This window comes from Solea solea, chromosome 16, assembly GCF_958295425.1.
Source record: "Solea solea chromosome 16, fSolSol10.1, whole genome shotgun sequence".
NCBI lineage: Eukaryota > Metazoa > Chordata > Actinopteri > Pleuronectiformes > Soleidae > Solea > Solea solea.
Genome location: NC_081149.1, coordinates 12651708 through 12675703, shown reverse-complemented (window position 1 = coordinate 12675703; position 23996 = coordinate 12651708). Strand labels below are relative to the sequence as shown.

The following is a 23996-nucleotide window of genomic DNA, read 5'->3' as shown; positions in this document are numbered from 1 at the left end:
CCTTCTGAAGTGTGTGCCTTTAGTTTCTGCGGCACCAAACGTCTTGGACAAATCAAGACACAATTTCCTGCACCTGCTAGTCTACATGAGGGGGCTGACATCAACCAAGAATATTAATTACATTGCCATACAACAATGTTATTTGTAAACTTGGATAATTTAATTTATTGAATTCATTCTAACTACAGGGATCTCAATTGTCATAATGTCATTTCAAACTACACTTGCAATTAAATGGCTTCTCAACAGCAAGCCAGTATGCATCACTTCAATCCACCCAGGTCACCTGCTGTCGAGCATACAATAGCTAAATAATAGCACACAAAACGAAACCCAACGTTTTTACACTGGCTTAATAATAATAATAATAATAATAATAATTATTATTATTATTATTATTACATTATGATTATTATAATAACACTAATATAATAACCATAGTATTATTATTATATTATTAATTATTGTTTCATCGTCTTTAATGATCCATTAGTGTTTTCTTTCCCTCTTTTTATTATTCTGTATTTCAAATTGTACATTTTAATGTTCCCAAATTTTAAATGTTATTTTTTTGTTATTATGTAAAGCACGTCCAGTTGCCCTTGTGTATGAAATGTGCTATACAACTAAAGCTGTCTTGTCTTATGGTACATGGCACATTCAAGGAGGTCACACATATGGCACCATTACATGCACGGATTCCCTCCTGTACTCTTTCTACGCTCCAAATCACATCAAGATGACAAGACATTTTTATTGACATTCACACACACACACACTCTCCACCGCACTCACACACTCTCCGACTCTTGTAGAGACAGTATGGTCAATCAAGTGCGGCGTTCTTAGCCTGGTCAGCAGGTCTATATACTTAGAACCTTCATCACATAGCTAACATAAATATTACATGCTCATTTGCAATAACTTGGTCTGGACACATAGAGTGCACATTGAATACGGCAGGAGCTCCTGTGCAACAAGAAAAGCTGCCTCAGAGCAGCAAACAACATTCTACACAGTGTATACACTGTTTTTATAAATAAACAGATGCATAGTGAATGCAGGCAGACATCTGCAATGGCAGGTAATGATATTAAAAAATAATGCACAGCATTAATATTTATTACGTACCTTGCGAGGAAGGAGCTATGCTGCTGAAAGACACAGCACAGGTTAAGATGATCCAGACTGCAAGAGCCATGTTGGAGCCTGACCAGGGGGCAGGGTGAACGGCAGTGCTGAAGTGTCGGCTGGGAGCAGGTACAGGTGAGTGAGGTGGCACTTCCTCAACTTACACCCTCCCTGAGGGTGATCCTGCAAGCAGAGGGGGATAGAAATAATGGGAAAGTGTTATTAATCTGCACAATGAAAAAAAAATGGAATAGGTCTATCTGTAAGGAGAAATGTTGCTGTTTTGTTTGTTATTCTTTTCCGCTCCAAGTAGGAAATGTTGAGGGATTTAGTCTGCATTTATTACAGGAAAGAGAAGAGGAGAGGAGAGCTCCTCCTGTGGCCGTCAGGTAGAATGATCACACAAGCAGATCTGAGGCCATTTTGTGCAGGATGGCAAGGCAACAGCTGCTGCCACTACCAGCTCATCACTCCACACGGTTTGAATGCTTGATTAAATCAGACATGCTACATATGTTTCGGGGATGCGCACAGAGTAATATCAAACATGTGAAAACTACATACTGTGTACTTGGTGTGTGCATGCATGTATGCATGTTTGCTCACGGGCTCGCATACAGAACAGTAGGGTGAAAATAGTAAACAGTCAGTTCAGCGGTGCCGCAGGGCGACCACTTCTCATTTGTATAATGAAATAAATCACTTAGTGGAACTTTAGCTCTGATTTTTTGTGACAGTGAAGCCTGCTCTGCCCCTCCAGGGACGGACAGACAGACAGACAGACAGACAGAAAACAATAGAGATGGCATTGTTAGTGTTACTGAAGATAGGATTGTGTCTTTATGTATGCGTGTGTGCGTGTGAGTGTGTGTTGTATTTGTGGAAAGATGGAATATTGAGAGGATTTCTTTTAGCCTCTTTATCTGATTAATCCTACAAACCTTTTGTGGACATTACAGAAGGGCATAATATCATAGACAAACCATATTTGTACTCTTCATCCCTCTCTTTCTCTCTTTCTCTCACACACACGCACGCACACACATACAAGCTGTGTTTGGATGCTAGGAAGCTCAGGGATGTCAGATCAGATGTTATGCTGATTTACAAAAAAAGGAAATTGAAACTGCACGAGACCAATAAAAATGTACATTTAACAACGTTGGATTAATGATTTTCCCATACTGCTGTAGCAGAATATGTGACCATAATATGTTTTTTTGTTTTTTTTAAACTAAGTCAAAAGATTGAGTGAATCATTTAATCATTAGATTTGACTGATTTTTACTCATGAACACACAGCTCTCTCCTCCCGGCAGCCAAGATGGCAGGAACTGAGTGACTGGGTAGCTTTACTCCCCTCTCATAATCAACACTGATTTGGCTTTCCATCCACCTCTCAGCCCCTCCTTCTTTCTGACCTTTTCTGATATTTATCCTCCTCCCCTGTGGCAACGCCCGGCATGCTGCCATGACCTGCCTGGGTGTCTCTGTGTGGTTTAGTATGTTGGATGACGTAGCGTACAAGCAAGGCACAAGACTGAGAGGAAAAGGGGAGGGCAAATGGCAAAAGAGGAAAAGGGGAAAGAAAACAAAAAGCGACGAAGCAGTTCCACCTCAGCTGATCAAATGCTTATTTCTACACACACACACAACCTTCACACCAGCACAATCATGTGCCTTAATGTGATGTGTGTGTTTGTTACCACCCTCTATTAGAAGTAGCTGAGAGATATGACACGCTCAGGCCAGGAGAAAGAGTAGAAAAGCCTTAAACAAATAGCAACCAACATGTATTATGGTACAGTAGAAACCTTAGCCTCCACCCTCCATTCCGCAATCTTGCTGTTCAAAACGTGATCCCCTCCTGTGCAGCTACAGGCCTTTGTTTTTTTTTTACCAACTTTTGTGGATTTAATAAGAAAAATCTGTCTTTCCTCTTGTTTCTTTTGACTCTGCCTCTGTCTGTACAGTTCAATAAATAGCTCTCCTGTGGAAAAGAAAGCAGGGGGCGAGAGGGCAGGTTTGGGATTGAAGGGGAGAGAAAGTGCAGGGTAGATAAATTGATTTTATTTTGTGACAAAAAGAAAGCTAACATTACAAGACACTCAATTTCAAGGCGGTGGGAACAGAAGGAATGAAGGAAGAATGGATGGAGGGAAGCCAGAGTGAAGAAAAACAAAGAAATGAAAAGCGAATGAATGAACAAAAAGAGAGAGGAGACGCTTTGTGCACTCTGAGTAACTAATAAACAGAGAAGGAACAAAAGAAAATAACAAATGTTGTAAGGGAAGGATGGAGTTCTGTATTAAAAAAAAATAAATGAGAGTGAGTGGAAGGGAACACTGCTGAAAAAAGCCAAGTGAGAAGAGCAAATTAATTGTAATAAAGCAGGAAATAACGGGGAAGGAGAATATATTTCCTTTGCTTGTGTTTATGCGTCAGCCTGCCTTTGGGTAGAGGAAGGTTAGTAGTCTTTGGAGGGTGTGAAATGGGTGTCTCCACCCTGCATGCTCTCCCTACTTGGAGGATGTTACATGCCTGAGGCCAGAGGCTGACTTTCTGCACTGATGCAATCCACCATTATTATCATCACTGTTTCACTTCTAATAGAGCTGAGCATTACATCCCAAATGAGACCAGAACCCACAAAATGGGAGACTGGACAGCAATTCCACTGCAGTGGTGGAAAGGTGAGAGCCGGTGTGAGGAAGGGTCAGCAACAGTCCGGTGCATCCAAACAAAGACAAGAGCAGAGAGGTGGTGGCATTTTAAGTACACAGCAGCTCCACCATCTTGTTTTGAGTGATACCCGCTGTTTCACCGGCTATTTATTTATAGCTTGCCTTGATCCGAAGCAAATAACCTCATTATCCACCTCTATTGGATCATTACAATAATCACAAAGATCATTAGGATCTGTTTGCATTAGCAGACACGCTCATCAAGAACATGGTGTCATAAGTCCTTTCTTAATAAGGGGTGGGGTGTGCTGCTTCAGGTCGTGGTTGTCTGTGACCATTTACATTAACGCCATCATGCAACTCATCTCTGTGCAGAATAAGAAGGCATTCGGGTGCATTATCCGACCAACATCTAAAGTAGTGAGTGAGAGAAAAAAGTTTGTGTAGACAGTTTTTGCTGCATAGTTAGACAAGCTGGTTCAACTGTCAGCTAGAATAGCTACAGGCTCTCTCTCACCTGTTTTCTCCCACCAAGGAATCTGATTTCAAGGTGAGAAACTATGATAAGTGTGAGTCAACTCAGTGTGTGAATTGTTGCAGTATGTGCGTTATTGACCAGTCAATAGGTAGAATGTGACAGACACACACCACTGTTGGGACAAATACTAAACCTTTACAAGTGCATTTCCTTTAAAAAATCCTGCCAAAATAAAAGTCTCACACAAACAAAGCGCTGTCACAACTGCTCAACATCTTCATTAGCATTTCAACACATCTGAAGATAAAGTTTAAAGTTATTTGGTTACTCTTGATTTGAAGATTTGACAGTCATAAATTATGACGGTGAGTTTTTACATCTTAACATGGAGCGCACGCATTTCCCATGCTATTAGGATTGATGTTTACACGTCAGATGCTTCAACAACAAACAGTCGGTCCTGAAAGCAAAGCTCCCACTATGAGGGAAATGATTGGCACCATGCCACTGATGAGCATGTAAAACTGAAAGGCAATCAGGTCTTTTTGCGAGATCACACACTGATGAAAGCTGCAGCTATAAATATTTGTAATCAAGTAAAAAACTCAGTTCAAATACAAACAAATACATTGTTAACTCAGTTCTGTGGGGATTTGGTTTCACTCCGGTGTGTGAAATAGGCTTATTATTTCAAAGAAAAGCAACACTGGACTCAGTAAGGGCTAGCCATGTAGTATTGTTAAAGTCTGATGAGACTGCAGAGAATGATAAAGCCGTATGCTTTGCCTAAGGGCCTTTAAGTAATTCTCCCTCTGACTCATCGGTGCTGAAGCTTTGTCACACTCGATGCTCCTTTGTACTCTCTTGAGTTAGGCAAGAGGGAGCAATAGAAGGAAGTGTAACAATAATTGAGGATGAGACAGAATTCATTAATTACTTCTTCACCTCCATAAAACTAATCACTCGCCAAAGTGAATATAATTGTGCTACTTTTTCTTTCAAAAGGTAACAGACATACTTTGAAATATCATTACTATCACCATCTGCAATTGAGCTTTGCTGAGTGGGAGACGAGATTTTTTTTACAATCAAACCCGCCTTCAGGGATGCTTAGGTATAACAGCTGAATTAAATTTGATTATTTAAATGAACCAAAGTGATAATCTGGACACACTTCCACAAGCGAGTGTGGAAACAGCTCAAAATTGCTTGCCTCCATCTGAAAGTGACACCAAGGGCAAGGCCTAGCACAACCGACACTGTTATTCATGAAGTTCAGCAACAACAACCAATGCCATTTTCACTCTGAATGTCCCAAAACTTTACAGTAAAAAAAGAAACAAAAAAAAAACTCCACATTGTATAATCACTGCTCTGTATGCTCAACAGCTGCCAAAACAAGTTCAAGTCAATGTCACAGCAGAGAGAAAAAATGATAGCAGCTTGTATAAATCACTGCTGCCCTCCCACGCCCATTTATTGTTATCTTCCAGGTTGGCCTATCACTAATCTCCCTAATCCTTTTTGGTGAGATTATTGCAAGCAAAGACAGCATAGTATTATTAGATATTATTCCTTCACAGAAACATGACTCGATTGCATATGCATTGATGCACCATGGCTTGCAAGGTCTCAGCCAAAGTGAAAACTAATAGCCAACTGTAATGTTAACACAAGAGCATTCATTCAGGATGGATAATGCTGTTAAGATAGCAGTGACTACACAAGCACATTCAGGTCAGATCATCCCAACACTTCTCCATTTACTGTGGTAGGTCATTTAAGGCTGGAGCTCTGGTGTGGTAGTATCTTGCTTGCTGCAGCAGCAGCACGGCTGTTTATATAATGACACCATTGTGCCGGCTGTGTGCAGATGGAACATCAGAGCTCTTGTAATGGCCTGTGTATTAGGGCCAATGTGTTTGATTACTGACTCAGGCAGAGTGGGGATAGGCTGTGTAGTCAACAGGGAATAAGGCTCCCTCCAAAATGGCAACCCAGGGAAAAAAAGGACCTATTTGAAGAAACAGAGGCAAAGAGAGAAGAGACAAAAAACAGGAGGAGGCTTTAATGGAAGTGTGCTTAAAGGGAATGCAAATGAGACAAGGGAATCTGCAGAGCTGCAGAACACAGTGGAGGGATATCAAACAGAGCAAGTGTGGCTGTCAAAGACGTACAGGCAAAGGGAAGCGGGAGAGGGAGAATGACCCTCTCACTTTATTTAATACACACTCTTGTACTTTTTCAGCCTCAGCATTCACCCTCAGCAGCAGCAGCAGCAGCAGCCCCCCATAAATCCCAACCCACACTCCTCCTCATCCCTAGAGTCTATACTTTTGAAACAGTAGTAGTTCTCACAAAAAAAACCTTAGTGCTTATAAAACAGTCAGTGAGAGCCAACTCTTCTTGAGTGACAGGTGTACATGTTAATCAGAGTAAATGACTATCTTAGGAGGGGTCATTGGTCACTGTGTGTGATAATCATGCTGCATCTGTGAATGAGTGAAACAGATTGTCTGCCAGTATCCAGCCCAGCAGTCAGTCTGTTCATCAGCAGTGACACCACGCAGCAGAGAGAGCATGCTCCCCGGCCTGGTCTTCAGTGTCTCCAGTGTGGCCTGTGATTTATTGTGGCGGTGGAGAACTTGTCACTGTTCATTATTACTGATGCAACAGGAGGCAACGCCACCACTCATCAATGCTTGCTCTGTGATGTCCGCCACAGCTGCCAGAGGAAGTGACCTCACTGCCCACCTGTCTTGTCACACAAACATTGGGTGCAGCTCGACTCTAATGGCTTCTAATATCTTACAGGGATCAGACCCTCTGCCCCAGTTTGACAGTCACCGAAAAACATTAGCAATCGATTCCAAACTGTAATTTTGCAAATGTGTGAACGGAGACACGGAGGAACCCGAAAGTCGGAAATGAAAGTGTTTGAGTGCACTGTGACACGTAACTTTTTTTCATTCTATCTCCCCGCTTCATAGCCTCACAGTCAAATTAGATGGGCTCTGTATCAGTCAACCTGCGCTGACAACTTTGTCAGCATGAGTTGCTTGTGCAAATCAATAAGAGGAAATGAATAATTCACTGTGACCATTAAGTCTCAACAACAAGAGTGATAACTGTCGGCCCGGACTCAAATCTTATGAGCCACCGACAATGGATTATGATATAACATGATAATGTTATGAAATTGGACTCTCTCGTGAATCTTGCTCCCTGACGCCCTTTGCATTGAGATGTCACATGGCTGTGACTGGCAAGCTGCCACCCTGAGTGCCTGTGCACCGCCGGGCTCGGCTAGATCCGTCTTCATTAAGGACAGAGGCGCCGTGTGTTGTGTGTGTTATTATCAGTGTCTATTAATCTGCAAGCTCCGGCAGGGCAACCCTGCCACACTTTTGTGCTACAGTGCACCACTTCCAAGCCTTCATTATGTACATACACTCTTTGGCTGCACACCACAAAAACAAACAATGGATATGTACAGTTGGAGTGCATCGTGATATAAACACAGTTCTTTTGCACTCCTGCCTTCTCACATGTCTCTCTAATATTAGGCATGGGACAAAATAAAACAATTTGCAGATGATGCATGCTCACTAGTTGGCCGTTATAGACAATAATTATGTGTCAAAAAAGATTACAAAAGATACACAAATATCTCGCTCCCGACAAGGTACTTTAATAATTGTAAATGTAATAATTGTAATTACTAAAATAAGTAAGTATCTAACGTTTGTCAGATTATCTTTGAGATATTACAAACGAGTTCCAGACGGACAGTGACTCCAACATCCACGTCCATTGCGCTGTCGCTCCAAAGCTCAGTAGGCAATCCGCAGGCAGCCTGTTTGCTCGATTCATAAAGTGTTGCTTGCTTCGTTAAAACGTGATGTTTGGTAATATTGAAAGTGCCTCCGAGGCGGTGGTGTCGATGCACGGTAAGTTACACATGATCATGGCTTTAAGCATTAGCGCACGTTCGCCCAAATGCACACACTCCCACATGTTCACACAGAAGAGCCCATCGGGGCGCCACATGTGATGTTGACCTAGTTTAGATCTGTGGCACAAAGTGGAGCAGGGATCCAGAACAAAAAAAGGATAGTGACATTTAAAAATAGGATGACATTCTTTTCATCTCATTGCCGAGACCCATACAATGGAAGTAACCGTCTTTTGTGTCAGCGGCACCATCATCTAATTATTATGTCACATTCTCACCATGCCAGTTGCCACTGAGTGACCCATACTTTTTTACACAGGCGGCAGTTTGTATTCAGTGAAACTAGTCTGAATAGTCTGGACGATCCAACAGAACTAAGATTATGTGCTGTATTGTGATGTTTGAAAAGTTCAACAAATCAGATGTTTGTTGTTTTTTGGTTATTGAAAAGAAAAAAAAAAGAAATATTTCTAAAGTGCACTGTCAAGTGTACGGTCAAGGCAACACATTTGAAACATCTGTGTAGTAGTAAAATATATAAATAATTTAATTATATTACAGACATGGTAGTTTGAGAAGCACTGTTTATAGGTGCAACCATGAATGCCATAAAAAAAAAAATGACTCACACAAGCAAAGAGCAGATTGCATTGCAAACACTTCTACCATTTAATGCGAGTGCATTTTAATTAAACTTAAGATGAGAGTATCTGGACTTTTATCAACCGAGTATTCTCTAATCCTGACAGCTGGTCACTAGAGTGCCTCATTTAGAGAGCTTTAGCTATTTTAACCACACTTACCACTTTAAAAGGTGCAGCTTCCTTGACCCTCAATACCTGTCTCCAGTAGCTTGGAGGATTGTGATGTGCATTGTCAGAGCAGAGTGTGCCCGTGTTCATGTAGGTGGGGCATAATATATACGCTTTCCTTTTCACATTGTGTGTATATGTTTGTGTGTCTGGGTATAAATGATGAATCTAATTTGATAGTAGTGACCCCAATCTGCCAGCCAAAGTTATCCGACTTTAGGACGGGCAGTGGGCATTATGATATTCTGACACAGCAGGCCAGGCTGACATGCCCCAATTCCAAAAGATAGCCATCACTCACTTACTGTATCTCATCCTCCCGCTGTCTGCTTATGTCACATATGCACTGCCCTCATGTACAGCACATGAAGGCACACATACATACATACATACATAACAGCACAGAAGCATAGCAACTCAGGAATAACTGCACTCAAATAGTTACACAAACAGATGCATGGACACATGCTTAGCGGATGTTCATTAGTAATTTCTGTTCCTTAGCAGTAGCTGACAAAAATGCCACTATAGCAGACCACAATAAGTTAATTTGCCCCATCTGTTTCTAAATAAAAAAAGGTGTTACACTCTTCTTAATAAGATAAACAACACTGTAGAGCGGTTTGCCGCCATCTTTCCTTCTCTGTCTCCCTGTCACAAGCACAGTGACCTTTCGGAACAAACCATTGACAGCACCAAGAGGAATTCTTCCATGTTGGTGGCCCAGAAAGGCAGGCCTCACTTGCTCTCTCATGTCACGGACATGTGCTATAAAATACACGGCATGCTTGTTCATTTGGCAGCCACAGTAATTGATTCTCGTAAACAGGCCAGGCCGACCCCAGTCCTCATGATAGTGGGCATCTAGTCAACTTTTTGCACAACAGATAATGTCAGCGTGCTCTTAGTCTGTATGAGGCCCCAGTGGAGAACACCTAGTCAGATGATATCAATGTCCCCAAAATACAGCGACAGTGCCTCATTTGGCCAGCTTCAGGAAGTGCATCTCATCATACAACACTGTAATGCTCAAGCATGTCTTCAATAAACCTGGCATAATGGTCCTTGATATAAATATTAATACGTGACATTTTAATCTGTAAAAGCTGCTTTATTTAAGCTGCATATGGGCTCAGTGAGTAAAATTGGTGTCCCATAGAGCATTTGCAGTGACATGGGTTAAATTCCTCCCTGGGCCCTTTGCTACATGTCTCCCCCCCACCCCCCCACAACCTTTTTCAAACTTGTCAAACCAATGAGACAAACAAGGCAAATTATCCTCGTCTGTGTCCTCAACTCTTCTGAATCCACCTAATTTTGCCCAGTTTTTCACAACACACACAAACACACAAGCGCATAAAGTCATAGTAGGAGGTCCCAGAGAGGAATGGGCAGCGGTGGTCTGATTATCAGAGTGTAACAGTGGGAGACACAGCTCAGAGCCCAGAGCTCAGGGCCTCAGTCAGTCAAGCTCTAAAACAGGTGCTGCTTTCCACTGCCTGCTTCTGTTAATTACCAACAGCACAGTACTGGAAATGCTTTGCCAGAAGCCACACCAGGTGAACACCCATTAGTGCATAGAGAGGATCCACAGGGTCTGCGTCGCCCCCCCCCCACACACACACACTTTTAAGAAAGTGTACACACATGCTCGCTCCAATGTATTCAACAAACACAAACACACACACTTATTATATATTCTTCTGTTGTTACAGGACATGCGCTGGTATAATCATTGCTCCTTGAGACATGGACAAACACAGACAAGCACCTTTAAACGCTCTGCCTGCACGAACACTTTCAACACTTTGCTTTTTCGTTTTTTTTTCCCCTCTATCTCTCCGTGTCTCCAGAGGCCTGGATACATCAGTTCATCGACACATTTCGCTCTGGTTGACGGTCTCCATGGAGCCTCCCGTTTCATGTGACCTTTCTCCCACTCTCTGTTGCAGGAGTCTCGGGCGTCTGGTCACTCTGAATCACTCCCTCCGTCTGCCTTTGTTCGGGTAAAAAGGTTCGGCAGAGAAAGGGAACGAAGCGCATAAAAGGGAGATGAATCAACAGACATCTCATGGCGCCTGCTTCTGCTATCCAAGTGAAGGATAGTACTGTTTGTACTCATCCACCTTATCACCCCTCCCCCCTCGCTATATCTCTCCTCAACCTCACATCTATGGCCCTCCAAACCCCCCCCCCCCCCACCACCAACACCACCCGTGTTTTGTACTCACATGCTGTCTCTGCAGTTCTCATCCTATTTTCACATCTCATCATCAGATCCCAGTTTGCATCATTCCCATAAATAATAGAAGAGTTTTTGACTGGGTGAAAATAAATAACTCTCAGCCAATCAGGGAGGGTCTTTCAGACACTGTGCTGGCTGCTTCCTGCCAATGAGAAATGATCTTTGGTGGATCAAATGAGATCAGAAGTGAGTTGGTGCTCTGATCCAGCGGAAAGTAAAAGTAAATTATTCAGGTGACATTCTTGCTGCAAATTCCCCCTAAACTAGCACAGCCATTTTCCCTCTGTGGGGGAGGCTGGTGCATCGAAGGAAATACTGTTTTTTTATACACAGATACAGCCAAAAAATCAAAAATTAAAAGCAAACCGGCATTCAATTCATTAATAAATTGAAACCGTTAAAGATAACTAAACACATGCAAATGGACTGATTCGCCGGATAGGCAAATGAATCCATTATTTGTAGAAGGCATTTATATGATAATTGACCTGCTAATTAACTATATATACTATGCATTAAGTATACAATAATCTACAGCAATGAATACAGATAACAAGATAAGGATGACAATTAGCAGCCGTCAGTACTCCATAGTAGAATCTCTCTCCCCCATTAATCTGACATATGGCACTAACCCAAGTTACAAATTGAAGAAATCTCATTCTAATGTTCATGAAGCTGAGCAGAGCTTCTCTGAATATCCACATCAAAGAAGAAAGCTGTCTCTGCATCCACATAGGATGGGTGTGTGTGTGTTGCTGCTGTAGCTGAAAGCTTGGTCGGTTTCTCTCGTTCTCCTTCTCTCTTCCTCTCTCCATCTCTCTTTCACTGTCTCTCATCCCCTCAGTGTCTTGGCCCTCTGACCTGTGCAGGTCCCACGTTCCTGACTCCTCTCTCAGCTAGCAGCCGATCAATAGATGGATCTGACTTTACCCTGACTCAATAACCCCTCACGCACATCCTCTTCCTCTGAGGTGTGTGTGTGTGTGTGTTGTGTGTTTGCGTGTGCCAGTAGAGGAAGGTTGTGGGTCTACATGTGAAAGTTTGTGCTTGCAAGGCATCGTTTTCGGTTTTGGCAGAGCAGTGCATGCGTGTATGTGTGTGTGTGCATGTGTGCGTGTTTGTGTGTGTGTGTGTGTGTGTGTGTCTGCCAGCTTCAGTCTTTCACCCCAGGGCCCTGAAGTCACGGCAGCAAGAAAACAGATTGATTTCTCCCCTCCCACGCACAACAATTAACTACACAGTGCTCAATTAGACACGCGCTGGAGACGCCTTTCGACAAGCGTTTGCCTTGACCTGGGATCTGTTTCTTCCAAACTAACCTGTATGTACTTCTTCATCCCTCAGACCAAGCACCAGAGGTGTGGTGAATGACGAGATCCAGGGCGCTAAGAAGGTATTTATGTGCCCTGCATGGGTGAAATTGGCCCATCCTGTTGTTCTTCTCCCTAAAAGTTTGTGTCCCAGCACAAAATTAGCTAAGATTATCTTTAATGATGTTGATGGTGTGCAGTTTCATTATCGCCGGCGTTCACACACAGCTCCACAGCTTGTGCCGCTAGCTGAGTAAGCGGAGTTTGGATGCTAATTTAAAGGTAGAGGGATTCCAGTGGAGCATGGAAAACTCTGTATCAGCCGCCCCGTGTCCACCTTGGGGACCCATATCTGCGTAACACATGTTGATCATCCAGTAAAGGACAAACAAGGTTGTCATCTCTCTGTCAGCTTTCTGTCACTTTTCATTTTTCCATGCGTAACACTCCAGTGAGCATGTCTTTCTCGGCATCTCTCTTTCCTTGAGCCAAGACATTTGTCAGAATTTCAACATCTTCCTACCGCTCCAGTAAACAGGGTTTGTCAACAAGCCTACCTACAATATAGATGTTTATTTTCGACACATTTTCACTAAATTAAAATGCATTTTTACCATCAATAATTCTTATTAATTCCGCTGAAATGTGGTTATTTTTAAATGATTTCATTCATTCACATTCCTTTCTGAGAATACTGTGACAAAACAAATTATTCTTGGTATGCTAATGAAACACTGCATTTATAACATGCTCACTGAACAAACGACAAATCCCATGTAGAAAAGTTAAAATATGAGTGTGTGTGTGTGTGTGTGGGGGGGGGGGGGGGGGGGGGGGGGTCATCAGCACATTAAAATTGAGCTGTGACAATTATTTCCACAGAAGCTGGTGCTGACATTAATTGTCATCCACTGCTGTATGGCCAATTCATTCCAGAGTTTCAGTGTGTCATTCATAACACAGGCTAAAGGAGATAATAGAATTTGACTTGACTGTGTGTGTGTGTATGTGTGTGTGTGTGTGTGAGAGAGAGAGTGAGAGAGAGAGAGAGAGAGAGAGTGAGTGAGAGAGAGAGACAGGATAAAGAGCAAATGAGAGAGAGAGAGAGAGAAATAAACTGAGAATTCATAGAAGTACAAGCTCCAGTGAGTGTTAACATTTCTAATTATCTCTCTGTCACGTCTGGAGGCTAAGAAGATAACACCTGAAGTCACCAGGGTGGCAGAGCGGGCATACTGAGACACACACATACTGAGTATGCACTCACTTGCACACAGACAGTCTCACAAGCTCTTACACCTCCTACTACCTGCACCTCCATGCTAGGCCTAGAAAATGCGTCTCTCTCTGCATGAAGGCTTCCACCTCTCACCCTTCGTTTTCTGTCTGTTCCTAAATTGTGTTCTCCCTCTTTGTTGTATTCAGTATATCTGAGGTCCAGCTTGTGGGCTCCTTACCTAGTATGTACCGATGCACCCTGCTCTCCTATCACCCGTGGTGTCCTTATATTCAGGCAAGACCAGCAAATACATTCCGTGTTTCCACTGATGTTTATCCCTGTCATGTCTATTGAATATGGCTTATGGCCTGTGTTTGTTATTAAATCCCATGCTGAAGGCCTATCTGGTTGCTCCACTGATCAGATAAGCACCAGTGTGAAGGGGGTGGATTTAACTCGTTTTAGTAATCACAACATTCCAGCCCCCTCCTCTATGCGTGCTACTGTATATCTCAACTTGAGGGATTTGCATTAATACTGTATGTGATTTTGGAATCTGCTCCCAAATAAAAGTAAACCCCCTTTTCTATATAGCCCGAGACATAATACGGTACAGTACCGCATTACTACTGTAGCCTTACCACCATCGTCAACTGCTTATACTACAACTGCCTTAAGGGCTGATGAAATATTCACAGACCTGAGTGTTACAGCAATATCTGGTGCTGTGAAGCCAACTTTCACTGGGATGCTCTCTTGCCATCATGTCCCTTTTTTTTTTGCCTCTAATGCCACGCAGGGGGCCTTTTTTTCCTCCTCCACTCCATATTTTGTCCCCCAGTCATCCGCCACCCTGCTGTCCAGCTAACAACAAACTAAAAACAGCTGTGAACATTTCCACTTTCGGTACAGGTCAGGGTGACTCACTGTGCCACAGACCTGTACACTTTTAAAATGATAGAAGCACTCACAGAGAGGGGAGCTTCAAAATATTAAACACATTAGGAGAAAAACAACTGTCAATCACACCAGATACAGTACATGGCTCATTAAAAAAAAAAAACGCCCACTAAACTGCTCGAATACATTTTCAAAATCACCATAAATAAATATTCTGGCGCACTGATGATGGCAGAAGTTAGTGTCCATGAGTTTGAAAACCACTGGAACTTGTTAGTGAAGAAGCACAGACATTATGCTGCCCACATTCACAGGTACACAAATCACAACAGCCTGGTGTCAGTGACCCAGCATCCCGGTCCGCAGCACAGTCACCCCCCTCCCACAACTCATCATTCAATCCACTGATGTTCACATACTGTAGCTATGGCCTAATAGTCTGTGCCTCCGTGGCCTCACCAGCCAGCTTTAACAGCACAGAGGTCCAGTGTGATTCATGGCATTTACCCTTCACGGCTCCCAAGAAACGCAGAGCTCTTTTGCTGTGACATCATAGCGAGGGCCCTGATTGGTCACCAGATGGCTGTCCTGATTGGACTCTGGCCCAAACTGTGCCGACTGAATCACTGGCTCAGTGCTGCTCTGGATACTCATCAAGCCCACCTGCACTGACCGGCAAACAGATACACACTTTCATATATCTATATATATGTGTGTGTGTGTGTGTATTGAGATGTGGACAAATGTGTAGAAACTAAGATGCACGCACAGAACAGTCAATGACATTCAATTAAAATGTCCATGTTTTAAAAGTTAGTCACTTAACTGACAGCAGCTGTACCTTCCTCCTCTCAGTCCGTCTTTCTATTTTATATGTGTTGTCAATTGATTTTAAAGCAGCCCTTTTTGAAGATTATGGCCCTTTAAAATCTAAGTGCCCTTGTTTAACTTAGCTTAAACGACTCTCCCTCTTTGCTGGGTGGGTTAGGCCCCATTTCAACATTTGTGAGCACTGTCCTGGGAGACATAAATTGACTGAGAAATCAAGGGTATTCAGGGAGAGCGCGAGAGAGAAAGAGAAGGAGAGAGGTTTGCTGTGCGATGTGTCAGTCAGGTTTTTACATATATATCCATCGACTCATGTTCACTGTCTCCATTCGGCTATTCATGAAGCAATAAGGAGCCATTAAATGCAGGCAGTCTCTTTTAAATACACTACAAATGGATGGATACTAGCTTGTACTTGAGCCTTGAGAGGCACTCCTGAAGCTTTCCTGATTGAGACATGAAACCAGTGTGCTGCTCTATTCCCTCCCTGTCCTGCAATCCCAAAGGACTGCCTGCAGCGTGCCTCTCTAAAGATACCCCCGACACACACATCCTCAACAAACACAGTTCCCCAAGGACAGCTGCAGGCGTACTGCAGTGTCCATCCTCACAATATTGGCGAGACCAAGACTTCTGAAATAATTGTGTTACTATTATCGCGTATTTCTTCTCTTGCAAAATCGTCTCTCTCTGATGTTTCATGATCTGGTGTTTTCTTTAGACACTTTCCATAATCAGCAGGCTGATCAAACACTTGCATCTGCAGCTTCACAACAGTGTCATAAGCCCAAAGGAAACAGAAACACTACACCTGGCAGTGGGACAGACCCCCTGTTGCACCTGTGCCCATTCATGCAGATCTGTATTTAGCTGGGTTTGCCTGCTGCCCTGGGAACAATGAGTGGGAAAATGGACGGATGGCCTGAGGATTTGAGAAGAGGACTTGGACACAGTTACCCAGCCTGTGTGCCAGCGTTATGGGTCAAGTGGACCAAATGTCTACTCACTGGCACTAACACACAGCTGTTTGGTGATCTGCCTTAGGGTCAGCTCTACAAAGACACGTACATGTGAAGAGGAGCACAGTTAACATCTTGTCCAACACTGCCATTTCTTCTTTTTTGGCTTCGGTATAAAAGAGGAAAGGGGAAAGATGGGATGAGATGGTAATGGCCATGGCTGCAGTTTTTGAACACTTCAAATTAATCAACATTGTTTGATTTCAAATATGCAGGGAAACTGTGCCTACAGCCTGCACCACCGTATTACACTCAATATTTTGTTGCATGCTGGTGACTGTGGCAAGGCTCTACTGTCTCATGCTATTTACCCAAATTGATCGTTATAGCAGAGCAAGCTTTACTCTAAATTCAGAGAGAAACCATCCCCACCTGTGCCAAACACAGCCTGACACCTCCTCTTTAATATTTAAGAAAGCTGTTGATCACACCTGTTCCCGCTCCATCCTTGGATGTGGGAATCGCAATGAAGAGAACAGCATCAAATGTGTTATCTGCCGAGGAGCTGTGACGTTGTGTTTCTATGGCAACACTCCACCTGGTGTTATAGTCACTGTGCTGTCTTTTCCTCACTGCCAGCTATTCTCCAACACAGACTGAGTCCTATAAAAAGGGTGAGCAAGAGTGGACTGGGGAAAGGAAACCAGAAAAGGGGGGCGAGCTCCAGCCTCTCAAGTAGACACCTGATATAGTACTGCATGTTTATAGTTCTCCCTAATGTTTCCTTTGTCTCACATTCGCTATTGAGGCTAACATGAAGAATTTGGCGCTGCTCCTGTGTTGCCCAATGCCCGCATTTAGAGCTTATTATTCACCATGGATCTCTTCTTCCATTGACAAAGAGCTATGTTTTCCTAATAATGCACAAAACGGGCATTCATCAGAATGGCACTTGTTTGTGCCCAAGTTCACTCTTAAATAAATGAACATAGAAGCCTGTGGTTAGGTAGTAACACCCTCCACCGGGAGCCTGGTGTCCAGCAGAGACGTCGTTCTGCATGGTGACAAACTGTTGTTTGGATCAATACAGCCTGTTATTGACCGTTCGCTGATGATCAATGTCTCCTCTTTGCCTGTATCATTATTACAACGGGTGACGTTAATGAGACCTCGTGCTGCCATTATCCCAGCCTACTCTCACACCTTATACTCACACATACAGTATGCTTTCAGGCACAAAGAGCAGGCTACAGTGACACATTCTGCAAGAAAGTATACACGTGTTCACACAAATCTTGCCATGGAGTTAAGCAGAATGACAAACTGGACCACAGTTCACACATGGAGGAAATGGAGAGTAACAGCAGCATCAGGAGAGCCAAGATGAGAGCAGAGGCTAGAGAATAAAAGACGACTGGAAATGTTCACTAGCCTTATCACTCCTTCCCTCTGTGCCTCTGGTTCTGGAGCTTTGGTGGAGAGACGGGAAGGAGAAAGAGGGTGTGAATTAACTCCGTTCCCTCCACTACAAACACAGATGCACAGATATACTGAAGGGAGCATAAAACAGTAATAAAGACATGAGGAGAAAAGACAAGAGAGACAGCAGCACAGAGGGGAGCCTGATGGGTAAAGACAAAGAGGAAGGGAGGGAGTGAGAGACGAGGAGGGAGATCGAGCACATAAAAGAGTTGTAATTTGCCTAACGAAAGAAGAGAGTGACAGATAGTAGAAAATGAGTATGCTGAGCGGAGGAGAAAATGGAGGGCGGAAGAGAGAGTGTTGGTGAGTTGTAAAGTGTTGAAGGGAAATACAGCACAGATGAAAATAGAAAAAGGTCAGATATTTAAATGCAGGAGGAGACGGAGACAAGGAAGTGAGAATGTGTGACTGTTAGAGCTGCCAGGCTTGGGAGAAAACTTAAAAGGACATAAGCACAAGGACTGAACACTAGCCATGCAGAGTAACAGGGGGAGCTGATGAAGATAGAAGAGGGCCGGGGTGGGGAGGGTGGTCTAATCAAAATGTTTTTCAATTAATTTTACAATTAAGGCACTGCTCGTTAGCTTTGGCACACACAAGAGATGACATTGCTAGCAGTGGTTTGCGTGCCATTAATATAATGATGACAGATTGGTGCTCCTGTGGGACTGCCTCTGCTCCCGGACAGCTGGGCCTTCCAAACACCACTTGACCAGCAAGACATCACCTAACCTCTTTCAACATGGCTGCCTGTGAGACAAGGAACATGACCAGGACCCTACAGCCACTGTACATTCACTTCACTCTGCCAGAAAGGGCAGTAACACAGGCGGAGAAGCTTTTTTTTTTTTTTTCTTCTCCCCCTTCTCCCTCCCCCCACTTCCCTATGTCATTCATGCAAGGGCAGTTGACTACACAAACAGTTAAACACAAAAATGCCCAAGGTGCGCTGGCTGGTGTTACCACATTGTACTGTATTGTCTCACAGACAATGAATCACTTGAGGAGCAGGGCATGTGCACACAAATTCACACACAAACACACCACACTCTCTGCTGGAGCCTGGCTCTCTTATACACTGTTGTCATAGCAACCCTATTAAGAGAGGACACTCAGGAAATCAGCCTGTCTCTCTTCTACCTCTCTCTTAAACACACACACACAGTCACAGATGCACATGTTTGTGAGCATGCATACATACAAACACACACACACACACATACACTTACTTTTCCTTTTCTTTCACTGCCAGCCATTTCTATTTGTCTCCCTCCATTACTTTCTCTTCCTCACTCGCTGTCCTTCTCGATCTCTCCTTGCATCACCCTTGGCACACCTCTATACCGTCTCTCTACATTACTTCACTACCTTTTTTTTCCCCCATCTTCTCACCTCCTGCCTCCCACATCCCAGGCAAATGTAAATATGTCATCTCACCCACCATGTCTGTGACTTGTGTTTGGTCTCCATCCACATATTCTGTGGACCTCTCTGTCTGTCCCTCTGCCTGTCTTCGTCTCTCTCCCTTTCTCTTGCTCTCTATCTTCCATGGAGACACAGAATTCATTTGTGATTGAGGTGGCACCTCTCTTCTTGTGCCCTCTCCAATTAAAGGGGAGATTTACAGGGGGAATCAGTCAGAGGGCAGCCTTGGAGGACAGCTTTAATAAGGGCTCTATGCTGCAGCCCTACTTTTTCATGCTCTCTCTCTCTCTCTCTCTCTCTCAAAGAAGATGGTGTGAGGACAGGAGACAGGGTGAAACAGGTTACATGATAACCACTCCCTTACAGGAACATTAAACACTGGCCCGGCCATTAAAAGCCGGCCAACCATCAATGATCGATGCCAATTTGCGGGGGTCCCAGTGCAGTTAAAATGATAACATAAAAACAAGCTCTAGATCTCAACTGTTATGCCAAATGATGTTTCAGCTCATGCCTCGAGACTCGGCTGCCACATTAGTTCCAGCAGCCATCTCATCCATCTTGTAGCTCACCAGCACTTAGCGGGCTCACTGTGTAACGTCACAACTTCATGATATGGAAGATAAGCCGTGTTGTACAGAGCCAGTTCAGAAAAAGAGAAAAAAGATCACTATGGAACGCAACCATCGTCATATGCATTTGTGTTCACTGTGGTTAGTGCTCATCCTTATGAGCCACCTGTTTGCCACAAGCCAGAGCATTCAGCCTCAACCCCCACTCAACTCGATTCACTCCAAACCACTTGATGAGCTAGATAACACTGTGTGGTGGAGAGAGCACACAGGATGCCCCCCAGAGAAATAATCTGGAGATACAACGAGTGAATATGGAGGATAAGCAGCAGGGCCCAGGGCTAGCAGGTGGCCTGCATGATGAGAAAAGATGGTGAATAAAAGGCAGAGGGAGAGAGATGGAGAAAAAATTAGAAGTGGAGACAGCATAGAGAGTGAGTTAAGGAAGGAGAGGTGGTTAAATGAAAGGGAGATAGAGAGGGAAGGATAGAGCAAGCAGGGGGTAGTCGTCATTGAAGAAGGCGGAAAGGAGTGAGCCAGAGAGAAGGATGTGAGATGCCGGGTGTGAGTAGGATGTAGGATGTGAGTGGAGAGGAAGGGAGGAGTGGGTATTAGAGGGAGACGGAGGCATCTGCTGCTGCTCCACATGAATGTTTATCCAGCCTGTGGCTTCCTACGAGATACATAGTGGGACTTCTCTCCCCAGTAGCCACGTCACGTCACTCAGTATTTGGGTGTGCGGAGAAGTCCAGCGAGTGTACATCTTTGTGCTATCTTACTAACGCGTTAGTTTGCCCTTTCACCACTTCTGGTTGGGTTTCATTGGCCCTCGTATATCAAACATGTGTAGAAAATGGTGCAGAATCAGGCGCAAACATCACGTACGCCAAGTCTCACTTGAGACATGCCAAAAGTACGCTACGCCAACAACCATATTCATAAATGCTGATCTTTTCGTGGAAATCAGCATACACCCATTCTTTTTTTCTTGTTTGCACGTTTGATAAACAAGCGCTAGCGTACTGTAAAACAGTACAACCCACAGTACAACCCCTTTAGCAAGCGGTTGTGTTCAGTCAAGGGTGAGGGGAATTGTTAGATGTAGATGGAGGGATGGCAGAGCGTGTATATATTTAGCGCTAAGCTCAATCATTTTGGAGGCCAGACTCAAGCACTGCTTAATACTTTTAGTACATATTGCTACTACACAGGGTAGTTGACTCAAAGTACCACAGAAGCCGTGTTAAGGGTAACGGCACCTATGGCATGTAGATTGCCTCTCAGAATGAAGGGGAGAGGAGAGCTGCGCGTTGCAGTGGGGCTGTTATGAATATTTGAAGCACCCATATCGCTACACTCGATATGTTGCTCGAGGTGGGAAACATGGGAGTGGGCACAGAGTGGTTGGCAGAGCAGAGACGCCGGTAAGGAGGGGTTTGGCGGGCAGTGGCAGAGGCAGCGGCCCATCCTGAGGCTGGCAGCAGGCGGCTCAGTGAATGAAAGCAGGACAGGTCATGTGTGGGTGGGGAGGCGGGACTGTCCTGCTGCTGAGACAGATGCCATGGTTGTTAGGCTTAATTTCTTCTGCCAAGCACCACCCAGCACTGGCCAAAAACAAACTCAAATGCCTGTGGCCAATGTGTGTGTCTGTGTGTGTGTGTCACTCTCTGGGAGTGTCAATAAAAAGAAAGAGCACTGTTTGATTTGGTATCAGGCTCTACCAGGAGCGCGCACACACACACACACACACACACACACACACACACGCAGAGCACTAATCATTTATTGTTCAGTCCCATCCACCTTGCATCTCCTCCTCTGTTCTCTGTACCTCTTCCTCAGCCCTATCTCGATTTCCTCACCATCCATCTTTTTGACTCCTTTTTAGTCTGTCTTTCTCTCACTCTCATTCGCCATCTTTACTCCATCTTTCCCTCTGCAGCAAAGCTGGCTCCCACTGCAGTGAGGAAAAAAAAGCAAATAGAGTGTGGCGGGTGCACAGAGAGACTGAGAGAGAGGGAAAGAGAGAAAGAGAAGTGAAAGATGAAGAAAGAGCAGTGTGGTATTTGGCTCAGTGTTGCATTATTGGCTCTGGTTAATCTGATCTGAGCAGATTACAAGAATACAATAGTCACAAATCACCTCTGTCTTTTGAGCCTCACGCCCTGTCACTTAAATGCAAATACAGCAAACAAATGCTAACACGTACACACACGCAAACACCTGAGCCAAGACACACACACTCACACACACACACACACACACACCTGCAGCTTTTTATACGTTAAATTACATTTATCCCAACACTCGAGTGCACATGTCATTCACCACACTGCCGTCTTCCTTCACGGGAGACATCACCCATGCAGCAAGACATAATTTCCTCTCAGGTAATAATTAGTTAGAATTATTTCTGCAGCAAAAAGGAAGATTATAAAGGCTGAATGTATTCAAATTAACCCCTGTAATGTGTTCAGTATGACTGAACTCCTATTTCTGATCCTACATGATCTGCTGCTCTTTCTTTCTCTCCAATCCAGTCTTGACTCGACTCCCCTGCTGTGCTGGTGGAGCAGTAGTCTGTGCTGAGGCCAGTGTGACATGTTTTGTCTCTGAATTTTAACACCAGTTCAAGAACTGATCATGCTTGTGTTGGGAATGAGACAAAAAAAGAGCAGGAAAATCACTGCTGACACACATATACTCTCCTATTTCTTGCATTCATTTGGACAGCCTAACCAAGGCCTTATCCCTGACCTTAACCATAACCCTATCTTTATCCTAACCACAATTCTAATGTGTTTGTTCAGGAATGAGGTTCTGCCATATTAGGACCAGGTTTGGTCTCCTTTAGGACTGCTGGCCCAGACAAAGGTCAGTAACAAATGCATGACCAGGTACACACTCACACACTTGGCATCAAACCCTCAACTCTGAAGGACAAACACAGCCACTTCCTTATATGCTAACGCTACACAAGTGAACACAAACTCAGTGTATTCCAACAGCTTCTACACCAACAACACACAGTAGCACAGTAGGTCTTAAAATACACATAAACACAGAGTTCAAAGGGACCTGCACCTTTATTTGCTCATTTATAAACATACACAAATCCAAGCTGCTGCGACAGAAGTAATTAATCAACGCAGGTGGGACTTTTTTTTAGCCTCTGGACAAAGTGAAAAAGTATTCAGTATCTGGTTGCATTGTGGACGCTTAGAGTTTCAACTGTTAGTTTGGCAGTGTGACTAGAAAAACTAGTCAAGCAGAGCTGCAGCACAAGTGAATTACAGTTATGCACGTGCATCATATTTCAAATGCTATAGATTTGCCATTGTGCAGCACAGGAATAATCTCTTTCACGCACACACGCACACACACACACACACACAACGGTGAAAGCATTACCAAAGCGCGTCATGGTGTCTGGGTGGGAGACAGGCTTCGGAGACAACAACGGTGAAAATTAAATTCCACTTAAGGCTAATCCCATTTTCATCGTCTGTTGAGTCTCACTGCTATTGTGACAGTCAAGGAAATCAGTCTCAATTGTTCCATTGCGGGAATTGATGGTGAAACACGATACAGCATAAATAATGGAGTTTGATCAGCAAGAGACAGGCACTGAAGGAGACTACGACAGGGTCAGACATGCATGCTGCAGTCAAGGGTGGTGGAGAGCGCAGGAGACCGACTCATGGCAGACAAGAGGGTGAGAGAGACAGGTGAGCGGAAAAATGAAAGACGGAGGGTGACCGTAAACAATTTCTGTGTATTTAAGCCCTGCTAATTCTAGTGACATTTCACTAGCCGTCTTTGTATTTTATTTATTTTTGCTGCAGCCGTTACTGACAAAAACAAAGAGCGAAGGCGTAATATCTGAGTGCAGTTCAGACGATGGCCTCGGCCCAAACTTCCCAACATCAATCTACCAACAGTGTCACAAACATATACAATCACACAAACACTTTCTGGTATTGGAAGGGGATT

At 43.9% G+C, this 23996-nt stretch overlaps 1 protein-coding gene across 1 annotated transcript in view; it reads right to left on the bottom strand.

Annotated features, from left to right (window-relative positions):
• The window catches only part of adgrl1a (adhesion G protein-coupled receptor L1a), an 89826-nt gene that overhangs the window by 49608 nt on the left and 16222 nt on the right, over positions 1-23996 (bottom strand). Inside the window, exon 2 of the mRNA XM_058652858.1 lies at positions 1132-1314. Coding sequence (XP_058508841.1) covers positions 1132-1201 — 70 coding nt within the window. The 5' untranslated portion in view covers positions 1202-1314. The remainder of the gene's footprint in view (positions 1-1131; positions 1315-23996) is intronic.